Source organism: Pyrgilauda ruficollis, unplaced genomic scaffold, assembly GCF_017590135.1.
Source record: "Pyrgilauda ruficollis isolate IOZ18807 unplaced genomic scaffold, ASM1759013v1 scaffold185, whole genome shotgun sequence".
Classification (NCBI taxonomy): domain Eukaryota; kingdom Metazoa; phylum Chordata; class Aves; order Passeriformes; family Passeridae; genus Pyrgilauda; species Pyrgilauda ruficollis.
In genome coordinates, this window is record NW_024517540.1 from 602,798 (window position 1) to 623,185 (window position 20,388).

General features: G+C 53.9%; 1 protein-coding gene across 1 annotated transcript in view; it reads right to left on the reverse strand.

Annotated features, from left to right (window-relative positions):
• Positions 1-19,232: 19,232 nt before the first annotated feature.
• Positions 19,233-20,388, reverse strand: part of RHBG (Rh family B glycoprotein) — a 7,371-nt gene continuing 6,215 nt past the window's right edge. Inside the window, exons 9-10 of the mRNA XM_041464926.1 lie at positions 20,121-20,194; positions 19,233-19,674 (exon numbers count right to left, since the gene is read on the reverse strand). Of these exons, the coding sequence (XP_041320860.1) occupies positions 19,606-19,674; positions 20,121-20,194 (143 nt within the window). The 3' untranslated portion in view covers positions 19,233-19,605. The remainder of the gene's footprint in view (positions 19,675-20,120; positions 20,195-20,388) is intronic.

Below are 20,388 nucleotides of genomic sequence, written 5' to 3' on the forward strand. Positions count from 1 at the left end.
TAAAAAAAAAAAAAAACCCAAAAAACCAAAACAACCAAAAAAACCCAAAAAACCAAACCCCCCCCCAAAAAAAAACCAACACAAGAAAACCCCTAAAACCAAAAACCCAAATACAAAAAGAGAAACCTGTTTTCCATCTCCCAGCCCTTCAAACCTTTATTTTTTTGTTTCGTGCTGGTTTTTCTCGCCGTTCCCCAGCACTCCTCTCCCCAGAAGGGATGGGGGGGCAGCCTGGGGGGGAATTTTGGGTTGAGGGGCCCCGGCGGGACTCGGCACGCAGGGATTTCCCCAAGAGCTGCTGCAAACCAGCCCCGTCCCCGGCTTTGCTCCGACCAAACCCAACCAAAAACCACCCTCCATCCTAGCTGTGGATATTTGTAATTTATTTACGATTAGCCCCAAATTTACCAGAGACGACAGACTGAAAAGGGTGGCCGGGGAGGGGGGGAGAAGCAATTCAATTAATTTGTAATCTTGATTTTCATTAGAAAATGCAAGAATAATGATAGCGTCCAGCAGGCAGGGGGGGAAAAAATCATAAATGGAGATTTCCCCCTCCCAAATCAGATTATAAAACAAGCTTTTTAAAATTAAATTAGTTGATACGCAGCTGATCGGAGTAACCCCAGACTATGAGCGAGGCAGAGGCAACAAATAAAAATAACAAAGGACACAAAAGTTGTCTGCTCGTCACTCTTTCGGTGCCACCTCCGCGGCTGCTGGGGGGTCCCGAAGGGAGCAGAGCCGGGAATGGGGGGGGATGAGCCNAGGGAGCAGAGACGGGAATGGGGAGGGGGGGATGAGCCGGGAACGGGGGGGATGAGCCGGGAACGGGGGGGATGAGCTGGGAACGGGGGTGCGGGGGTGCAGCCGGCTCGCAACAACCCAAATAATTCATTTGCAAACAGGGTTCTGCCGGCAGCGAAAAGCTCCGCGTTGAACTCGAGGACAGGAGTTGTTTTATCCCGGGTTAAACCCAAAATCTGCGCAAAAGGGACAATTTTAGAGGGGAGTGCCGCGCTGGACTCGGGCTCAAAGCGCGGAGCCCGACCCGCGGTCCCTCCTTTTAAAATATTCATTGGCTTTTCTCTTTCTCTTTTTCTCTCTTTATTTTATTTAATTTTTTACATTTATTTCCCACGAAGGAACCTCCCCGCACCGTCCCGGGTGGGATTCGCTCCCCGGCGCTGGGAAGGACTGGGGAGAATTTGGGGGTTTTGGGAACTTTCCCACGCCCCCACCCTTCCCAGCCTAACTTCAGCTTCGTTTTCTGCCTTTTCTCCTCTCAATTTTCCATCCCGTCAAATAGACCAAAAAAAAACCTCTTTAAATTGATCAAACCCGTATTTTATTATTTTTTTCCCCCACTAAAAATCGTTGAAGTGGAATTACCTCCCCTAAAAGGAAAAAGGGAAAGTTTGGGGGAATTTCGGGTGTTTTTGGGGCTGTTCCTAGCTCTGTGCCGGAGGAAATGTGAAATCTCCCCTGCCACACGCTCAGACAAAGCCGTCTTGTTACCCGGGATTTGTCGGGTCAAGCAGGATCCCGTTTAAAGCCAGTTACTAAATGTAATTCTCCCACTTTGCCTCGTAATTTAGCAAACGAAAAAACCCCAATTTTTCGCTGGGAGCATAAATGGCAGTGATCGTTTGCCCCCAGAAGTTAAAAAAAAAATTAGGGGTTTAAGCCACTTTATTATTCCTGCCACTAATGTTTGTTCATTTATAGAATGAACAGTATTTGAAAAATGTTTGAGTGCATTAAAATTTCCAAGTTTAATTAGAAATTATTTTGATAAAATACCGTACTTGAAATTACAATTTTAAATATACACATAAAAAAAAAAATTAACAAGGCTTTTACAGGGTGCTGAGCTGGTGGGAACCAATTTAGCTCCTTTGTGTAGCATCATCCCAGGGTATTTCCTATTCTTCTTAGGAATTTGGATTGATTCTTTATTGTGAGCTAAACATTTTTCTTAGTGTTCACATTTTTTCTCTTGGAAAAATAAAAAAGTTTAAAAAAAAAAGTAAAAAAAAAAAAATTGACCCAAAAATTGAGTTTGTGTTTTGGAACTTATTCCACGCACACACAGAAACAGGAGATCTCAGGTGTGTGGTTGAACAAAAGTTTTTAAACATGTGTCAGTCCTGCCCAGAACCAGTTTTAATTGTAAAAAAATCCTTGAAATTCTCTGTTCCAAACATTAATCCCTTCTGAAGCTGGTTGAAATTTTCATACTGCAATTAAAGCAAAAGAATAAAAAGTGTGGGAAGTTTTTACTTTTTAAAGATATATAGTGTCTTTCACTGTCCTTGCTCAGCAGCTCATGCAGCAAAGCCACTCCAGCAGCGGAGCCATAAGTGTCAAAATTTTTGTCTCTCATTAAGAAAAAGGGAAAAAAATTAAAAAAAAAACCTCAAAATGTTTTGAGAAAATTTCTTAGAAAAATGCAAGTATTCCCAGGGCTTCAGCTGGGTCCTTGCTCCAGGTGCCAAAAACAGCAACAACAACAACAAAATCAATGTTTTTTATCACCACCCGGTGCACTGGAGGCCTTTGGAAGGGACAGATGACTTTGGAGGGGACGGGTGGCCCTGGCAGGGCATGGCAGCAGGCTGGGGGCTGCAGCCCCTCCAGAGGGGAGCTTGGCTGCTTTGGATCCAGAGGCATTTTAACCATTCAGACCTCTCCTGATGCTTCGGTTTGTTGGATTTTACCCCGTGGAAGAGCTAGAAAAGCTGCAGCATGCTTTGGGCAAAGGATGGTGCCCTGCAGTTGTCTCTGGGTGTGCGTTTCACCTGGCACAGCGGGCTCCCCCCATCCCTGGCACCGCTGGGGATGGTCTTACAAACCTCCCACTCTGCACATCAGCAAAGCTGAAAGATTCTTAACGTATTTATTTCATTTTTTTGAACGTGGAGGGCGGAGGTGTCCTTAAAAGCCACCCTGTGCCCACCCTTGCGCGTGGTACCGGCGCCCAGCATTGTGCAGGGCTCTGCAGCCCCGCTCGGCCTTTTGTCAGCCCCCTTTTCTGTGTCAATCAGATGCCTTTTGTCAGGTCCCAGACATGTTGTGTCCACAGGCACACAAATCTCCCTGCGCAGAGCAGGGCAGAGCGTGGGGAACGCGGGGCGCGTTCAGACGGCGCCGCGGCCTCTCCCACGCGCAGGGGGCACTGCCACGCCAACCCCCCCGAGGGGCTGGCATGGAGCTGCAGGGTGGCTGGGCTGGGACAGGGGCCCGTTCCCCAGCATGTCCGTGCGTCTGTGGGTGCTGTCTGTCCTGCAGAACGGAGCCAGGAGCTTCCTTGCCCTGTTGCTTTTACCCATCCTTTGAGCTGTTTTGGTTTTTTTTTTCAGTTTTACACCCGTGTTTCTCAGGAATGAGTGAGGTTTTGATTGGCTTCTCAAGCCATCCCTGGGAAATGTTCATTTTACTGTTTGATCTGCTGGTTTTGTGAGATCTGCTGCAATTTGTGACGCCGGGTGCCACACAACCACAACTCGGGCTTGGCGTGGGCACCCCTGGCTCTTCCCCCCAACTCCTGCCCGCCCCGAGCCCGAGGGATGTTTGCTGCAGCTCAGAGGGCAACTTTGGGCTAAACCCCCTTGCTTTGGGCACTGGCAGTGCTGGACACACACAGAGGGATGGCTGGTGCCCTCCTGGCACTGAGGAGAAGAGCTCTGCCTGTCCCCACAGCGCTGCCATAACCCCAGGCCGGAGCAGGCCCGGCCGGGTCGCTCCACATCCTCAACCACTGTGCCCTCAATGGTGCCCGCAGCTGCAGGGGCAGCGAGAGATGGAGGGAGGCAGGAGCACCCCCCGTGAGGGATGGAGGGAGGCAGGAGCACCCCAAGTGTGGAAAATCCACCGCAGCGGCCGCTCTCCCCGGGCATCAACAAAATGGCGTCAGGGCTCCCAAATGGCGGCCGGGGCTGGCGGGGAAGGGCCCGGCGCGGTGCCAGGGCCGCTCCGAGGGCACAATGACTGGCACATAACGGCCCTGGCCACGGCCGCCCCTCGCCATGGCCGTGCCAGCTGTACCCCCCTCCCTCCGCCTTGGCACAGGCAGGCAGCCCCGCCATGGCCGCCTCTGAGGAGGATTAAGGCCGCAGTTGTGTCTCCCTCTTTCTTTCCCCCTCAGTGGCTGAGAACAGGAAACGTGAACCTATCTGAGACTAATTGACTTGCAAATTAATCGTTTGTCCCTGTGCCTGATAATTAGTGCTAACGATTTTTACACCCCCCCCCCCTTTTTGCTCTCTCCTCCTCCTCTTTATTTTAAAGGGGGCTGTTTTCCCTTTCTTTTCCTTTTCCCCGCTCCTCTTTTTATCCACCCTCGCTCCAGTTCTTCCCTGAGGATCCCCAGCTGCCCCTGGGGTGGGGATGGCACCGGGTTCGGGGTGCAGGGGCCTGGCAGAGCCCACAGCTGCTGGTTTGCTTCCCACGCCTCGGTGCCAACCTCCACGCCAAGGACAATGAGCAGGGCTGGGAGAAAGGGTCAGGATTTGGGGGGCTGCAGAGGGGCTGGGAAAAGGGGGAGCGGTGCTCAGGGACGTGGCATCACTGCAGCTGAACCAGCAGTTCCAGATTTCCCAAATAGCCAGGAAATGGGTGTTAAAAAAAAATAAATTAAAAATCACTTCAAAAAGAAGCAAAGGTCTGGGGTTGTTTTCTCCAGCCTTTCCTCTTCCTCTGGTTTTCTTCCATGGATATATGTTGTTGTCATGAGTTAAAAAGGGCATTTCTCCTGAAGGAAGGAACATTTTCAATGAAAATATTTGAGGCTGGGGATTGGAGTCACTGGTGTTGTGGCTTTGTCCAAAAGTGTCACCTGAAGAATGGGTGCTGCAGGGGATGGACAGAGCTGCAGCTAGAGCATGAAATTCGTGTGAGAGAAGGGGGGAAAGTGGGTTTGTGGTCATTTTTGGGGCAGCCCAGTGGAGCTCATTTGTGCCTGGAAGCAGCTCAGGGCTGACGGGAAAGGATGTGTTCATATCGTTGGTGATACGTCAACAGGAAAACACACTTTTGCTGAAATTGATGTATTTTATGGGAATATTTCCCTATCAGCAGCACCCCATTAATGATATTCCAATGTGTTTATTGAGGACTGGTAACATAACATACCATAAAGTACCTTAGTACTTTACTTTCAGTAAACTGCTACTCTCTGTTGCCTCTCCAGTGAGACTGTACTGCACAAATAATTGAAAATTCTGCATGTAATTGTCATGTTTCAGTGCAATTCAAACCCAAACACTTTGTTGCTGCTGCATGGGAACTCTTGAGGAATTCCACTCAGCAATTTAAATTTTTTTTTCCTTCCCTGTTTGTTAGGAGAAAAAGATGCCGTTTGAGGGAGACGTGTTGGGGAGGAAGGGGACCTTTTGTGATGCTGAGCTCCTCTTTTTTTCCCTGCCTGGATGGGATTTGGATCCTCCCAGTGCCAGGCAGGCCGAGAGGTAAAACAGCCCCTCTGTGCCATGCTCTGTGCCCAGATTGTGGCAGAACCAGGGTTTTTCCACACTTCCCATTCCTAATCCTGAGTCAGGCTGCAGGAGGGACACTCATGTCCAGCCAACCTCCAGTGGCCCTCCAGTCTTTTACAGAGTGGAGGGGAAGCTCCCACTGACCATCTCATCCCCTTCAGCCATGAGGTGCTTCCTCCTCTGACACTCAAATAATTAAAGAGATCCTTTTCTTCCAGCTCTTTCCCCAAATGCTCCTGGTGCCTGACACTATTTGTCGACCAAACCCTGCTGGAATCCTGGTTCTGCTCCCCTTCCCACCCTGCTTTGTGTGCAGGGCTCTCTTCATCTCTGCTTGTGCAGCTCAGGGGCTGCTGCTCCCCCTTCCCTGGGAGCCGGGAGTCCATAAACCCTGAGCCTCTCCCAACCTCTGTGCTCATCAACTCACTCTGTTTGGTTTGTCCAGAGTTAATTGCAAACAAACTCTGGCCTGTTGGCACACAGGGGCTCTTTGTTCCTGCAAGAATCACTTGCCCTCCGAGGTCACTGCGGCCAGGACCTGCTGTCCCTGAGGGTCACCCCGCACTTTCAGTCGGATCCCTGCGTCCTGGCCAGGCTGGGATGGGGCAGGGGGCTGCAGGGAGAAACCTGGAATGTCCTGGCCAGCGTGGGATGGGGCAGGGGGCTGCAGGGAGAAAGCTGGAATGTCCTGGCCAGGCTGGGATGGGGCAGGGGGCTGCAGGGAGAAAGCTGGAATGTCCTGGCCAGGGTGCGATGGGGCAGGGGGATGCAGGAGAAAGCTGGAACGGGGAGCTGAGGCATTGCTGGTGCCTTTTGGGTCAAGCTCACTGAAGTAATGGGATGATTAGCAAGGATTGCTGAGCTTTATGGCTGGGGAGGAGGAGAGAGGGTGAAAGAGACGTTAGGGGTGGATTAACCCCTGTCAGACCTGTACAAGAGGTTTCCCAGATTAAACACGAGTTCAGTGGTCTGTAAACGCTCCCCTTTCGCCGGCTGCTTCCCCAGAGCAGCTCTGGAATGAAAGCTCTGCAGTTTGTGCTAGGGACCCGAATTCCATGGTATCCCAACTCCTGTTGGTGCTCCTCAGGCCACACCCTTTAACTCCCCTGAATCAACACCTCTGTGTTCTTAGAGATTCGAGTGCCACATTAACCTGGACACTTGGTTCTGATTAGCTTCCCAAAGGGCTCAGGAGCAACCAGTGAACCTTTATTGGGCTTATGGCCCCTTCAAGAGGTTTTGGGTGATGTTCCCAGCACTGGCACTGCAGAGGGAGAGGCTGGCCTGGACATGGCTGTGGTGGGTCTGGCATTCCAGAGCAGCAGAGACCCTGAAATCCTGTGTGGGGGTGGGTGCTGCTCAGAGCCTCTGGCCAGGGACACGGGTTGCTTTGGTCTCCTGCTGGCTCAGCTTTGCAGGGGGACTGGAGTGGCTGCTGGCGGGTGCAGGCAAGAGCACTGAGGGCTGAGATGGCATGGATATTGTAAAATCAGGCAACCCCAGCTCTGGGAATGATTGGCATCTTTCTGCTTTATTAAAACTATATTCTATTACATTACATTATACTATATCTATATTACATTGTACTTCTAATTAACTACTCAAAACTCGTGGCTGTCTGCTTGAGAGTTTTGACTTGTACACGTGGGTCCAATTGGTCACCTTGAGTAAACAGTCTCTAGAATACATTCTACATGGGCACAAGCACAGGAGTAGCAAATGAGAAAAGAATTGTTTTGATCTCTGTGCTTATTTAGGAAAAAAACTGAGAGAGAGAATTATGTTTCTCTCTGTTCAGAGAATGTGAGTGCCACACATGGAGGGCTCAGTGGCAGGACTGTGACCATTCTGAAAACCCTTTCTGAGTGAAATGAACCCTCCTCCCCAACCCAGGCATAACCTCTGTGCTGCTGCTGGAGAAGTCAGAGCCTTCCCTCTTCAGCATCCTTCAGACTCCAACTGGGTGAGACCCAGGGACGAATTACAACTGGCTTCAGAGGGTGGTGGGGCTGAGAACTGGCAGCAGCAGTGGGAACGATGCCCTTCAATGCCCTCCAGAGTGGCAGAGGGCCCTGGGAGCTCACCAGCTCTGCAGGGGAAGTTCCCACTGACCCTATCCTCGGGCAGGTGGGCACTGGCCCAGAGGTGGGCAGCCCTGTGCAGACCCTCGGCGCTGGGCTGGCGAGACGCTGCCTCGAGGCGCTTTCCCAATCCTGCGCACCTGGTACTCTGTCAATGCAGCCACTTGGCTAAATGTGGGTCATTGTAGGAGGATGCAGCCACTCGAGCAAACAAGCCTCAATTGCCCACTGATTGGGGTGGCTGAGAGCACCATCACTGAAATTTCTGAGGGGGGAGGCATTAATAATCCCCATTCTGTCTCTGCAGCCCTTGCCCCCTTGTTATTTCCCTCTTTGTGTCTTAATTTGGCCCATTATTATTATTTTATAAAAGGGCCTTTTCTCCACCCCCTCCCTCTTGAAGACACTCCTTAGACCGATGGGAAAATGGCAAGGAATAATTATGAAAAACATCAGTGAAGAGAGGGCCATCTGAGAGGGATTAAAGGATTACAATTAAAACTCATTTTAGGGAGGTGATGTGACATTAGCGTTTTCATTCTCCCCCCCACCCCCCTTCCCCAAACACCCTCCAGGATATCTGGGTCTAAGTTGATTAAATGACAAACTCCAGCTCAGAGGGAAACAACAACAAATTAAAAACTGAGTAAAATGAAAAACAACAACCCAAAAATGATTTACAAAATGAAGTGAAAATGAGGTCACTGAGAATTACTGGAAGTCTGGCGGCAGCTGGAAATGGGGTGGACAGAGCACCTGCCACTAATAGCAGGTTTCTGATGGTGGGAGCATCTCCCTGCTCCAGAGGCAGGTGAAGTAGTCTGAGGTCTCTCCTGCACGATACAACAGGAGGGTTGGGCTGTGGCAGTGATTGTTTTGGCAGAGCTGGTGCTGTGCACTGGTTTGGGCAGCTCTGTGTCCCACTGAGGCCGTGCTGGGCTTTGCTTTGGGAGCGGGGTGTGGATGCAGTGCTGGCCCCGCTGTCCCTCCAGCAGCGAGCCTGGGAGGTGCCCCAGTGCCAGGGCAGTGCTGGGGCTCTCACTGTGTCCCTTCCTGGCGTGTCTCCATGGCCCATTTTCTCACCTCTTTGCAGCTCTGCTGGTGGCTGGAGCCAAGCAGCCCCTGCCCCACGCAGCTTTGAGCAGCCCCAGCACCATTCCAGGTGCTGGGACACACTCTGACCCTCCCTGCAAAGCTGAGCAGAGCCCGTGCTGCAAACACCTTCCCTCTTGTCCATCGGGATGCACAAAGGGTCCTGCCCATCCTGCCTCCCTTGTGGAGAATCCTGACGGGGCTCCTGAGGGTGGGAGCTGCTCACAGTGGCATTGAAATTCAGTGTTGTCAGAAACGAGGGGAGCTGGGAAAGGCAGCGTGCTCTGAGTGGGAGCTGACACTGCCAAATGGGAACACACACCGAGCTGGGGATTTATTTGTTGTGGAAAGCAAATTCTAGGATGATTGCTGGCCATCTCAGTGAATGAATACGAAGCCTGGGATGGATGGGGGATTTCCCTTTATAAACCAAAAATATCTGTGAATCAAACTGTTCAGATGATGTGACACCCAAAGCCGTGCTGCCAGCCCTATTGCAGCGGGGGTTACACGAAGATGCGGAGGCAGATGAGTGACTCAGGCTCTGCAGTTCACAGTGCTTAGGAAGTTTTGGCTGCCAGAATCTGATCTGTAGGGCCCCAATAACCACAGTGGGACTGAGCCAACATCCTGCCCTGAAAGCCCAGCTCTCACTGCTTCAACTCAGCCACAAAACCTGGGAACGTTTTCCCTCCAGCCCGTGTGTTTCAGCCATGCAGCTTCGGGCTACAGAGCGAGAGCAGAGAGAAGCTTCTCCTGAATCCTCCTGTTTCTCCTGCCAAAGAGGTTGGGCTCAAACCCAGCCTCTTCACTCTCGCCTCCATTCAGCAGCTTGGCATAACCGGGCATCTCATCACGTGGCCACGCACGTGGGCGCGAGCGCTCGTCATGTGAGGTGCCATATAGTGCCTCATATTGGGATGCAGGGAGAGCTGGAAAAGCTTAACGGAAGGGAAACTCCCCCTCCTCCCCCCCAGATCCAGCCTATTTTCTTTCCTCTTCTTTTGTTTCTGATTTCCGGAACTATGCGGCAAAGCAAAGCGTGGGGAGAAGAAAGAGGCTGAAGAGAGCTGGCATCTGGCAGGGAAAAGAACAAAATAGCAGAGCAGGGCTTTCCTAGGCAGGACCAGTGGCTGCTCAGGAGATGGGCAAGCCCTGGGAAAATTCAGGGACTAAACATGGAGCTGGCCCAGGCAGGTGGGCACAGAGCTTTTGGTAAAGGCAGCAGAGGGTCAGCCCAGCAGCTTGAATTGTGCCCTGCTCATGGGCATCCTCCTTGCTCCCCTCCTGCACAGTGCCCTGCTCACGGGCATCCTCCTTGCTCCCCTCCTGAACTGTGCCCTGCTCACGGGCATCCTCCTTGCTCCCCTCCTGAATTGTGCCGTGCTCATGGACATCCTCCTTGCTCCCCTCCTGAACTGTGCCCTGCTCATGGGCATCCTCCTTGCTCCCCTCCCGCACAGGATCTGTTCCTTGGCTCCCCCCTGCTCCATCCCCTGAGCAGTGAATTCCCCCAGGACATGCACTGCACCTCCTGCCCAGTGTCAGGATTCTGGTGTGATTTGGCCCCAGACAGAGGGGAGGTGGAGGTGGAGGCCGTTCTCCTGCAGAGGCTTTCTCTGGGGTTTAAATGATCAGGGTGGCACAGTTCATCCCGCGATGTCCCTTTTACAGTCGGTGCTGAGGGTTGCCTGAATATTTTTTTATTCCTGTTATTTCCTCTGTCCCGGCCAGTACAGAAAGAGGTCTTTGCATACAGACCCAATGTTAATTAGGTAAATTAATTAGGACCAAGATGCGGTGTTTTCCCCCTAAGGAGGAAATACAGTAAACTCCATTTTTGTGAGTTTTTTATTCAGCCAGGGGGGTCGAAGGAGAATAGCTGTGTCAAAGAAGCTGCCATTTTCAAGGTCCTTGTGTCCCTTCTGCGCCGCCCTAGAAAGGGAACAAAACTCTGTTGACAGCAAAATCTCAGCAGGAGCCCCTGGGCTGGGGGGCACAGGGAAGCGAAGTGGAAAGGGTGCCAGGTTTCCGAGCGCCTGGAGGGAACAGGCTTTGGTCTCCGGCGTTTCAATGGACCGGGGAAAGCAAATCAGCCCTTTCAAGGCCAATCATGCTGCTCTGGAAGGCACACACTGCACACAATGCCCTGCTGGCAGCGGGGAAGGGACTGGGTGGCCATGGCAAGGCCCAGGGCAGGACAGCTACCGAGGGCCAAGAGGCAGTGGCCATGCTCCTGCTCCATCCAGCTCACTCCTCAGAGCCCTGGGAAAGGTGCTGGGATGTGCTGGAACATCAGGAACAGCCAAAGGAGGCCGTTAGGATGTGTTGTCTCTTCCCTCTCCTCCAGCAGAGTCATGGTTTGTGTGGTGAAGGAGCATGGAAGCACTGAGCAGATCCCTGACCTTCTCCCCACCCCAGCCTTTTATTCACAGTTTTTAATTCATTCCACCCTGAAAGCCTGTGACCTGGGACAGCCCGATCCCAGCCCGTGATCCTGCTCAATGTCTGCCCTGGACAGGGCACGAGTGGATGGATGGATGGATGGATGGATGGATGGATGGATGGATGGATGGATGGATGGATGGATGGATGGATGGATGGATGGATGGATGGATGGATGGATGGATGGATGGATGGATGGATGGATGGATGGATGGATGGATGGATGGATGGATGGATGGATGGATGGATGGATGGACTCCCCGAGATGTGCCGTGGGATGGGCAGGTCCGTGGCTGCAGCTGAGGTGTTTTAATGCTCTTGTGTCTCCTGGAGAGGAGCAAAGCTGGGTTTGCCTTGGCAGCCTCTCCCAGCCCAGCGCTCTGCCCACAGCACCATCTCCTGTCGGCATCGCTCCGGCTCACAGGGGCAGTGCATCCTGGGAATTTCCTTCCCCGGTGCCAGAGCACCTTCACCCCAAGTCTGATAGTGCAATGATCTTCCGTCATCATATTTAACGCCCCCTCCCCGTCCCTGACCAGAGCCAGGATGAAAGCGGCAGGGTTTTTTTCCTCTTTCTTTCTTTTTTTTAATGGCGTTTTATTAGCCTCCAAATCAGACAGGCGAAACAATGGTGTTCTGTCAGCGATGGGCTTTCGTGCTGATTTCATCTCCTCTCTCATCCGTATGCAAACCAGCTTCCAGCAGGCTTTGGCCATGCCATGGAAACCGAGGTGCAGGCCCGGAATGGGGGTTCTCGGAGTGAGAAATCTCCCGTTCGCTTTTTCCCATTTGCATAATGCAACTTTTCTTCCCGCAGACACTGAGGCGCTTTGTTTATAGAGAGCCGAGAGAAAGGGGGATGCTGGGGACAGAGGAGGGACCGCGGGGAGGAGGGAAGCGCCCGGTGGGAGTGGGGAAGAGGAGGGCAGCGCTCGCAAAAGAAGAACGCGCAGAGAAAAAGTGCGGGGCGACTGGAAGGGAATATATATGAGGATGGGGACTGGGAAATGGGGATGGGCCAGTTCCCCGTGATCCTGGGACCCGTGCGCTCCTTTGGCCTCTCTGAGGCAGCCGAAGGGTGTCGGGGGGACTTGGCGTGGCTGAGGATCCAGCTGGGAGCCGGGATCTGCGCTGAATTAAAGGCGGTTGTCATGATAATGCCCCCCAGAGGAAGCAGGAGCCTTTTCAAGCCTCGCATGAAATACCTCAAAGGGTTTTGTGCAAGAAGCCCCTAAGATCTTCAACTGGTGGAAACCGAAGTTTGTGTGGGGGAATAGTGACCCACGGGGCACAGGGGAAGGTGGCTAAGTGACAGCCAGCAGAGCGTGAGGCTGTCCTGGGAGGAGGGGGCAGAAACAGGGGGGGATAAAATCATCCCAGTTTATTTATTCCCAGCGGTGTGTGGGGCTGGGAGAGAAGGAGGTTAACAAAACAAAATTACAACTGGTTTGTTTCCCTTGGAACGTGGCAAACTGCAAGGTGGCACGGGGAGGGTGAAGGGATCAAATTGTCCCGTTCCCACCAGTATCCCCAGTATCCCCAGTATCCAGTATCCCCACCAGTTCATTGGAGGAATTAGGGCTGATTTACACCCCACCTCATACATCTCCTGCAAAGTGGTGACCTACTGCTCCTTGCAAAGCAGTTTGAGATCCACAAGGGCAAGGGGCTGCTCTTATGGGTCTCATCACCTCTCTGCTAGAAACAAACCTGATCCTTGTGGCTCCATCCTGGGCAACAGACTTTGATTTGTGAATTGGATGGATGCACCGTTAATAGTAATAATAACAATAATAGCAACGAAATGTATTAATCAGTGACGGATGACAGACACGAAACCTGCAATTAGAAGTATTTTAGGATATGTAAAAATCCCTGTAAATGATTTGCAAATGAGGTGCAGACAGTAAGGCAGGTGGGAATGGAGATATTTTTGGGTTTTGCCTCAATGTGGGACTGCTCTGTTTTTAAGGTGCTTCAATGTGAATTGGATGTACAGACACGCTCCTGAGGGAAATTCTTGTGTTGCTACTGCAAAATGTGTGACTGTTGCTCCAAAGTGTGGGGTGTTCCTCCAGGATCAGTGAAATCCTGCAGGGCAGGGCCAGCAGAACCACAGGCAGGAACCTCAGTGATCCACAGGCCTGCGCATGGAAATCACAGGGATTTAGTGGGAATTGTTCAAGCCTCACTTGTTCAAGCCTCACTTGTGCCATTTGCACTTCAGGGGTGTGGTTGCACACGATACCAGACGTTACTCCAACCCTGTTAAAGGGCAGCTGGGATTCATATTGCATGATCTACACAATGTGGAATATTAAATCTTTACCTGTGGGCAGGAAAATTCTGCAGTCTAATCCCAGTTTCTGGTGTTCTGCGACAGGAAGAAAAGTGGAGGGGAAATATTTGTGCTTTGGAGGGTTCTGCTGTAACTCTGTGGAGTCCCTTTAGCCAGCAGGGAAACCCACCTGGACATCCCTCTCAGGTGCACTGGGACCTCCCTGTAGCACAGCTCTGCATCACCCATGTGCTGCACGGAGCAGCTGGGGTGCTGCAAATGCTCTGCAAAAGGGATGGGGATGGAGAAGAGTCTGGTTTGGGGCTTTTTCTCTTTGTTTTTTTTTTTTTTGGCTGCACGGAGCAGCTGGGGTGCTGCAAAAGGGATGGGGACAGAGAAGAGTCTGGTTTGGGGCTTTTCCTCTTTGTTTTTTTTTTGTCTGGTTTCTGCAGAAAATTAGATTTCTGCCATCACAGGGAATTCTGTCATTTCTCACCTCTCTCCCAGGAACTTCTGAGAGAGGATGACTTCAGCTCCATCTGGCTCCATGTCAATTTTTGATCTCCAGTCAGTGGGAACTGCGCTGGGACTTCAGTTACATTTGTTCCTTCAGAAGCTCATTTCTCCCTTTGGCTCTAAAAAGCCATTTTTACTTCAAGACAAGACTGGAGAAGGGCTGTGACCCCTCCCTTTGGACAGGGAGGGAGAGGGGTCCCCGGTGGGAGTTTGCCAGGGTGCAAACTGCAAATGCCTCAGCCTAACGAGCTCTGTGATTAACAAAGCATCAGAGCACTCCAGTCCAAGGAGGCTTCAGTCCAGAGCGTTTCTGAAGACGCTCACACTCCTCAGACAGTGCCTGCCTGCTCCTGCCTGCCCTGAGACAGAGCTGCTGGTGCACTCGGACAGTTGCCTGTCCCAAGCACATTGTGGTGGCCTTTGGGCAGTGACATGGGACCAGATGAAGGAGCAGGGTGTGATTAAAAAACCCCTTGGGCTTTGGAGGTGTCCCATGGCAGGACAGAAGGGGCAGCAGGTCGGACACTGCCAGAGCAGCAAGGGGAATTTCCAGCATCGCTTCCACGCTCACCCTCTCAGCCTCCAGCCTGCTGGTCATGCCAATTTGTCACCAAGCTGGGATTTCAATTAAACCCCAAAAGAAGGGGTCAGAGGTTATGCAAACACGTTGGTAAAGGCCACTCGCCTGGAGGGCTCTCCCGGGGCCACTGGAGCCGGCCCCTTGCTTTACACAGCCCCCAGTGACCCGGGCTGAGGCCAGCATTGTTCCCCCTGCTCCATTCAAGAGGCAGTTTGTCAATAAAATTGACCTCTTGGCTCCTGGGGGTGCTGCCACCTCATCTTTCCCCTTTTCCTGAGTTTGGCTGGAGCAGAGCTAAGGGTCTCTCTGTGGTCCCTGTGCCCCTGGCCATGCCAGGGGTGAGGGCAGGGATGGGAGCAGGAAGGTCACACACTGCAGGAAGGCCCTGCAGCACTCACAGCAGCCCATGGTGTGAGTTTTCTTCTCCCCATGGTGGTTTTTATTCTGCTTTCTGCCTTTGGGGCTTTTGCACCCGAGGGCAGTTTCCAGCTGGACCCCTGGGAACCACCACCAGAAAGAGCAGGTTCTGCTCATCGTCTCCAGACCTCATTCTCCTTTCAGGGCCATCATTCTCCACAAGAATCCCACGATGATTTTCTACCCCTCACCACCCAGCCTGGGTTGGGATGACCTCAAGGTCCCTCCTGCAGAACTAAGCCCCGTTGGCCCTCCCTGTTACACAACCCCAAAGTCCCACACAAGGCAGCGCCTCTCCCTGCCAAGCCACATCCACCCACCGTGGGCATGCTCCCAATTTTGGGGAGGTGTGGGGCTTCCCGGTGGGTTTGGGTGGTGGGACAGCAGCAGCCCCTGTGCTGGTGCACTAATTGCACTGGGCAGTGTTGCAAACAAGCACTGCTTGAACCCACGAGCCTGAGGAGGCCATTTCAGCTGCGAGGTAAATGGATATCATGGAGCAAGTGGCAATTAGTGTGGGTAAAGAGCCCCTTAGTGACTGTCCCTTACATAACACCTTTGTTCCAGGCCCTTCACTTCATACTCAGTTTGTAAATAAACTTGACTCCCAGCTTTACTGGGGCCTTTATTCTCTCTTTATTTTTATTTTATTATTCTTTGAACCCGGGGAAGAACGAGTCGATTGTTCACCCCCAGGGACATGCAGCAATCTGAGGCCCTGCCCGGCCTGGCGGTGCCCACTCGCCCCAAAAGGGGCACTGGCAGCAGCCCACACCAGAGCCACCCACACAGCAGCAATTTTAATTGCTTTGCCCTCCTGATGGGGCCTGGGGGCTCATTATGCCTCTGGCAATGAATGGGCGCCTGGAAACGTGGCTCTGTAATTGCAGTGGCAGTGGGGACTGAGCTCTGCCCCCAGAGTTTCGGGTCAGGGAGGAATCCTGGGGGGCTCTGGATCAGTCCAAGCCCAGGGACCTGTCTCTAATTCCCATCGTGTTCTCCCTGTCACCCCCTAACCTGTAGGAGGGTTTCCTACATGTGCGGTGCCACTGCAAGGCTGGCATGAGCAGTGGCTCCAGGGCATGGTGGCCGTGCTTGGGCGGGTTTGGGTGCCAGGGCTCCATGGCTCTCCTGCCTTTAACCTTCACCTGTCACTTTTGCAGGTCCTTTTCCAAAGGGCAGGGCTGCTGGGGAGTTACTGAGGCGTTCAGTGCCACGAGTGGTGCCTCTTCCTCCTCTGCCACCTTTGCCTGGGCTCTCCTTGCTGCTGACCTCTCAAACCAGTGCTGCTGATACTGGTCTGTACTGGGAGGCCGTGGGCACTGCTCTTTGTTCAGTGTGGGGGTGGCCAGACCCCTGCTCCCCTCCCCAGCCCTCCCTCTCCCATATGGTGCCCATTATGGGATGTGTGCACCAGCCCTGTCTGACAAGGAGCTTTACAGGTGTCGCTGGGATAACGATTCACACTCCCAGGAAGGTGGGAAAGATGATTAGCTGGCTTTCTATCAACCAGCACACGGCATCAGCTGCTCCGGGCCGGGGGGAGGCGGTGGGGGCTGTGGATGTGTAAGGACATGTACACCAGGAGCTGGGGGAGCCCAGGCTTTGTCCTGCTCCTAATTCCAATGGACTCCCGGGCACCTCTTTGTGTGCCTTAGTTTCCCCAGCTGTAGCAGAGGGATGTTGTTATTGCTTTGACTTGTAAAACACCCTTCGAGCAGCTGACTGAGCTCCTGCATTAGCAAGAGGTGAATTAGGCAGGTCTCTTGGCAGCTGGGCTGCCACGGAGAGGGCAGGGGAGCTGTCAGAGCCGGGGGTCTCAGGGGACGGGGCTGGAGGGGGGGGGACATGAATTAAACAAACCCGCCGGACACAGGCATGCGGTGCAGTGTGCCTGGAGCGTGTCCTGCAGGCTGCGAGAGCCCCGTGGCGTGGGGAACGGTCTCTGGTGCCAGCCTGGCGTGGGCAGGCGGGCAGGGCTCGCTCCACGCAGACGTGTCCATGCCTTGCCCTGCCTGCATCGTGTCCCTGGGGCCTCGGGCTCTTCCCGCGGATGTGTTTTAAATAAAGACTCGTTCAGCACGTAGATCCCGGCATCCCTGAGCCTGACACGGGCACAGTGCACACCCAGCCCCTGCGAGCTGCTGGAATTTCTTCAGCTCTTTCCACAACTCGAATTCTATTGGAGAGAGGGGCAAAATAGGGAAATGAGAGGAAAATGAGCTGTAAATTCTCGGCTGTCCTTTGCTCCAGTGCAGGGAAAGCTGTTCTGTCTCACATTACATCTCCCCAGGTCAGGCTGCGATCCGGAGGTGAGCCCTGCCTCGCAAAGTGCCAGAGCAGAGGGGAAACTGAGGCACGAGCGGAGTCTGGCACCCAAACCACCCCCGGGCGCAGAAGAGGTGTGAAGGCGGGGTGCTCGCCCAAGCTCCTTGTGCTCGGTGGGGGTGCCATCGTCACCCCGACACCGGCGCGACCCTCCGGTCCCGGGACGGCCGCGGGCGCTGCGGGCAGAGCCGGCGCTGCTCTCGCCGAGCCCGGGGCCGGCGGGATTATCTGCTTAGCCGCACCATCTGTTCCTCAAACTGCCATCATTATGTTCAACTTGGGAAGAAAACGGCCCCTACAGAGAAGCAATTTGTTCGCTGACTAAACCTTTCAGGCTCTCGGCGGCCCCGGCTCCCGGCGCACGGAGAGCTCCGCGCTCGCTTAAACAAGCGCGGGGAGAGCGGCGGCCGCGGGCCGGGAGCGCCGGGGAGCGGCCCGGGGAGGGCGCAGGGCTCCCCTAATCCGATTACAAAACATAACAGCCTTTCAGAGGGGCCGGGGCAGGGCTCGGGGAGGAGGAGGAGGAGGAGGGAGGTCCATTTCACACCCGACCCCGACGTCTGAGGGTCTCGCAATGATCTCACTGGAGGGGATTTGCTTCCCGGCGCAGTGGGTTGCTTTTGAGATGTGCTGCGAGGAGATCAAAAAGGAGAAGGGGGCTGCCTGGGAAAGGGGAGGAGAGGGCTGAGGAGGGGCGAGGGGAGATGCCTGGAGCCCAGCACCCCTCGTGCCCCTGCTCCCTCCTGCATCCCGCGTCTCCCTCCAGCATGTCACACGGACATGGGGACAGGGACGTGTCCTCCCCTGCCGCCTGAGCCGGGAGTGGGGCTGCAGTCCCTGCAGAGACCTTCCTCAGGGCCTGCAGTGGCAGCAGAAACGCGTGACCCACTTCCCTGTGTTTCGTCATGGAATTTCAGTGACACCAAAGCATTTAATGTGCTGATTTTACCAGTTTTCTGTAACGGACAACAGAAGTGGGGAAAGTTTAAAGTGATAGTTTGACTTATATAAAAGCAAGAAGTTTTGACTTATTGCTGTGTTTTAAGAGACGTTTTGTGATCATCTGCAAACAAATGCTTTTCATTAATAATTTCATTCATGCATTTTTGTCCAGTCGGTTAAAGGAAACCCGTGTGCTTCAACAGCAGCAGAGATCAGAACGAGAGGGTCCCACTGTGGCTACTCTGGTTGGGTACAAAGCATTCACCCCAAACTTTGCTGTGCTGGCCCTGCACGCCCTGTCCCCCTGCCTCGGGGGGATGTGGTCCCCTCCTCAGGGACAGTGCTGGCAGCTGGGGGCACCTGTGCCCGCAGGAATCCCGCATGCTGAGTGCCAGTCTGGCACAGGAAGTGTGAAAGTGTCTGGCAGCCACCCCAGGCTCATGGGAGATGGGACCCCAAGGTGTCCCCCCCATCGGGCACCCCAGCACATCCACCATCATCCCTCTAGGAGTCCTCTGGGGCTGTGGCCCTGCTCCAGTTGCTGCAGGACTCTCTGTGGGTTCCCTGGAGCATTCCAGGGAGTTCCAGTCTGCTCCCAGGCGGGGTGGCAGCCCCTTTGCAGGGGGATGTGGGGTCAGGGCTCTGGGTGCTGGGAGTCCTGGGGCTGCAGTGGCCAGAGGAGCATCTCTGTCACAGCAGGACTGAGTGCTGGGGGCATTTATGTGCCTGGTGCAAGGTGAGGAGTGGTCAGGGGGAGGCAGGGGTCACCCCTGTGCTGGTCACCCTGCTCCTGTCCCTGGGTGCTGTCCCACACTCCAGAGACTGCACCATCCTCAGGCGGGTGGCACAACCCATGAAACCAAATGGGCATCAGTGTTTGGGGTGCAGGGGAAACTGGGGGGCTTTCCTTCCTCTCTGGATGACACCGGAAGGAAACAGCCAGCAGAGCTGGGCAGGTGCCATGAGAATTCAGGGGCAAATCCTGAAGCTAAAAAAAAAAAAAAAAAAAAAAAAAAAAAAAAAAAAATCCATACATTTTAATTGCTGTGTGCAGAAATGTCTGTACAAAGTCTTTGCTGCTTTCTGTTCAGCCTCCTGGGCCCGTTCCCCAACACAGTCATCCCTCCTCTCCCCATTGCCCTCCTCCTGAGAGCAGCTGTGGGGAAACTGAGGCAAGGAGCAGGGAGGGGAAGTGGCTGAGCCAAGCCTGGACACCCTCAGGTGACCCTGGCAGCAAGAGCCGTGTTGCTCCCCCAGCAAGCACAGGGATACTGCAGCTCCTCTTCACCCTGCAAATCCTGTGGACACCCAGCTGCTCCCAAAACGTTTGGGACCAGCAGCTGGCTCCTGCTGAGAGGTCCAGGCTGCCAGAAGCCAGCTGGCACTGGCCAAGACAGACCACTGGTGGTGCAGGACCTCACTGGGGATTCATTACACCATGGTGCTGATGCCCAGCTCCTCCTTCCCACTTGCACAGGGGTCACATCCTTCCTCAGCCACCTGCACCAGAGACAAGAGAGGGGCAGAAATGGGCCCTGATCAGGGCACACTGGGGCTGGGTGGGGGCTCGAGTTGCACCAGGAAGGTTTAGATGGAGTACTGGGGGAAATTCTTTCACTGAAATTGTCCAGCACTGGCACAGGCTGCCCAGGGGAGCGGTGAAGTCTCCATCCCTGGAGGGATTTAACAGACTTGTGGATGTGGCTCTTGGGGACGTGGTTTAGTGGTGGCCTTGGCTGCAGTGGAACGGTTGGACCTGGTGCTTTTAGAGGGCTTTTCCAGCCTAAAATGAGTCAGGGATTCTCTGAATCCATGGCCAGGGGCATTTACTGCAGCTCTCCTGCCCTAAATGCTGCTGCAAGAGGAGGGAGCTGGGGGGAAATATCCAACCCCTGCTGCTCCCTGAGACCCATAAACGCTTTTCACCAACAATTCCCCAGCTTTACCTCCCGCAAGACGGTGTTCTCCTTGTACTGCGCGTCCGGGGAGCACCTCAGCACCTTGATTTTCAGGACGGTTCCTGGGGACACCGAAAGCCGGGCGAGGGCGTCTGAGAGCGGGGCGGCCGCTGCTCGGGCTTCCCCTGACATCTAGCGGCAGCGCCGGGAGGGCGGCGGGGAGCCGGGACCGGGGGAGCCGGGGGGAGCCGGGACCGGGGAGAACCGGGGGGAGCCGGGACCGGGGAGAACCGGGGGGAGCCGGGACCGGGGAGAA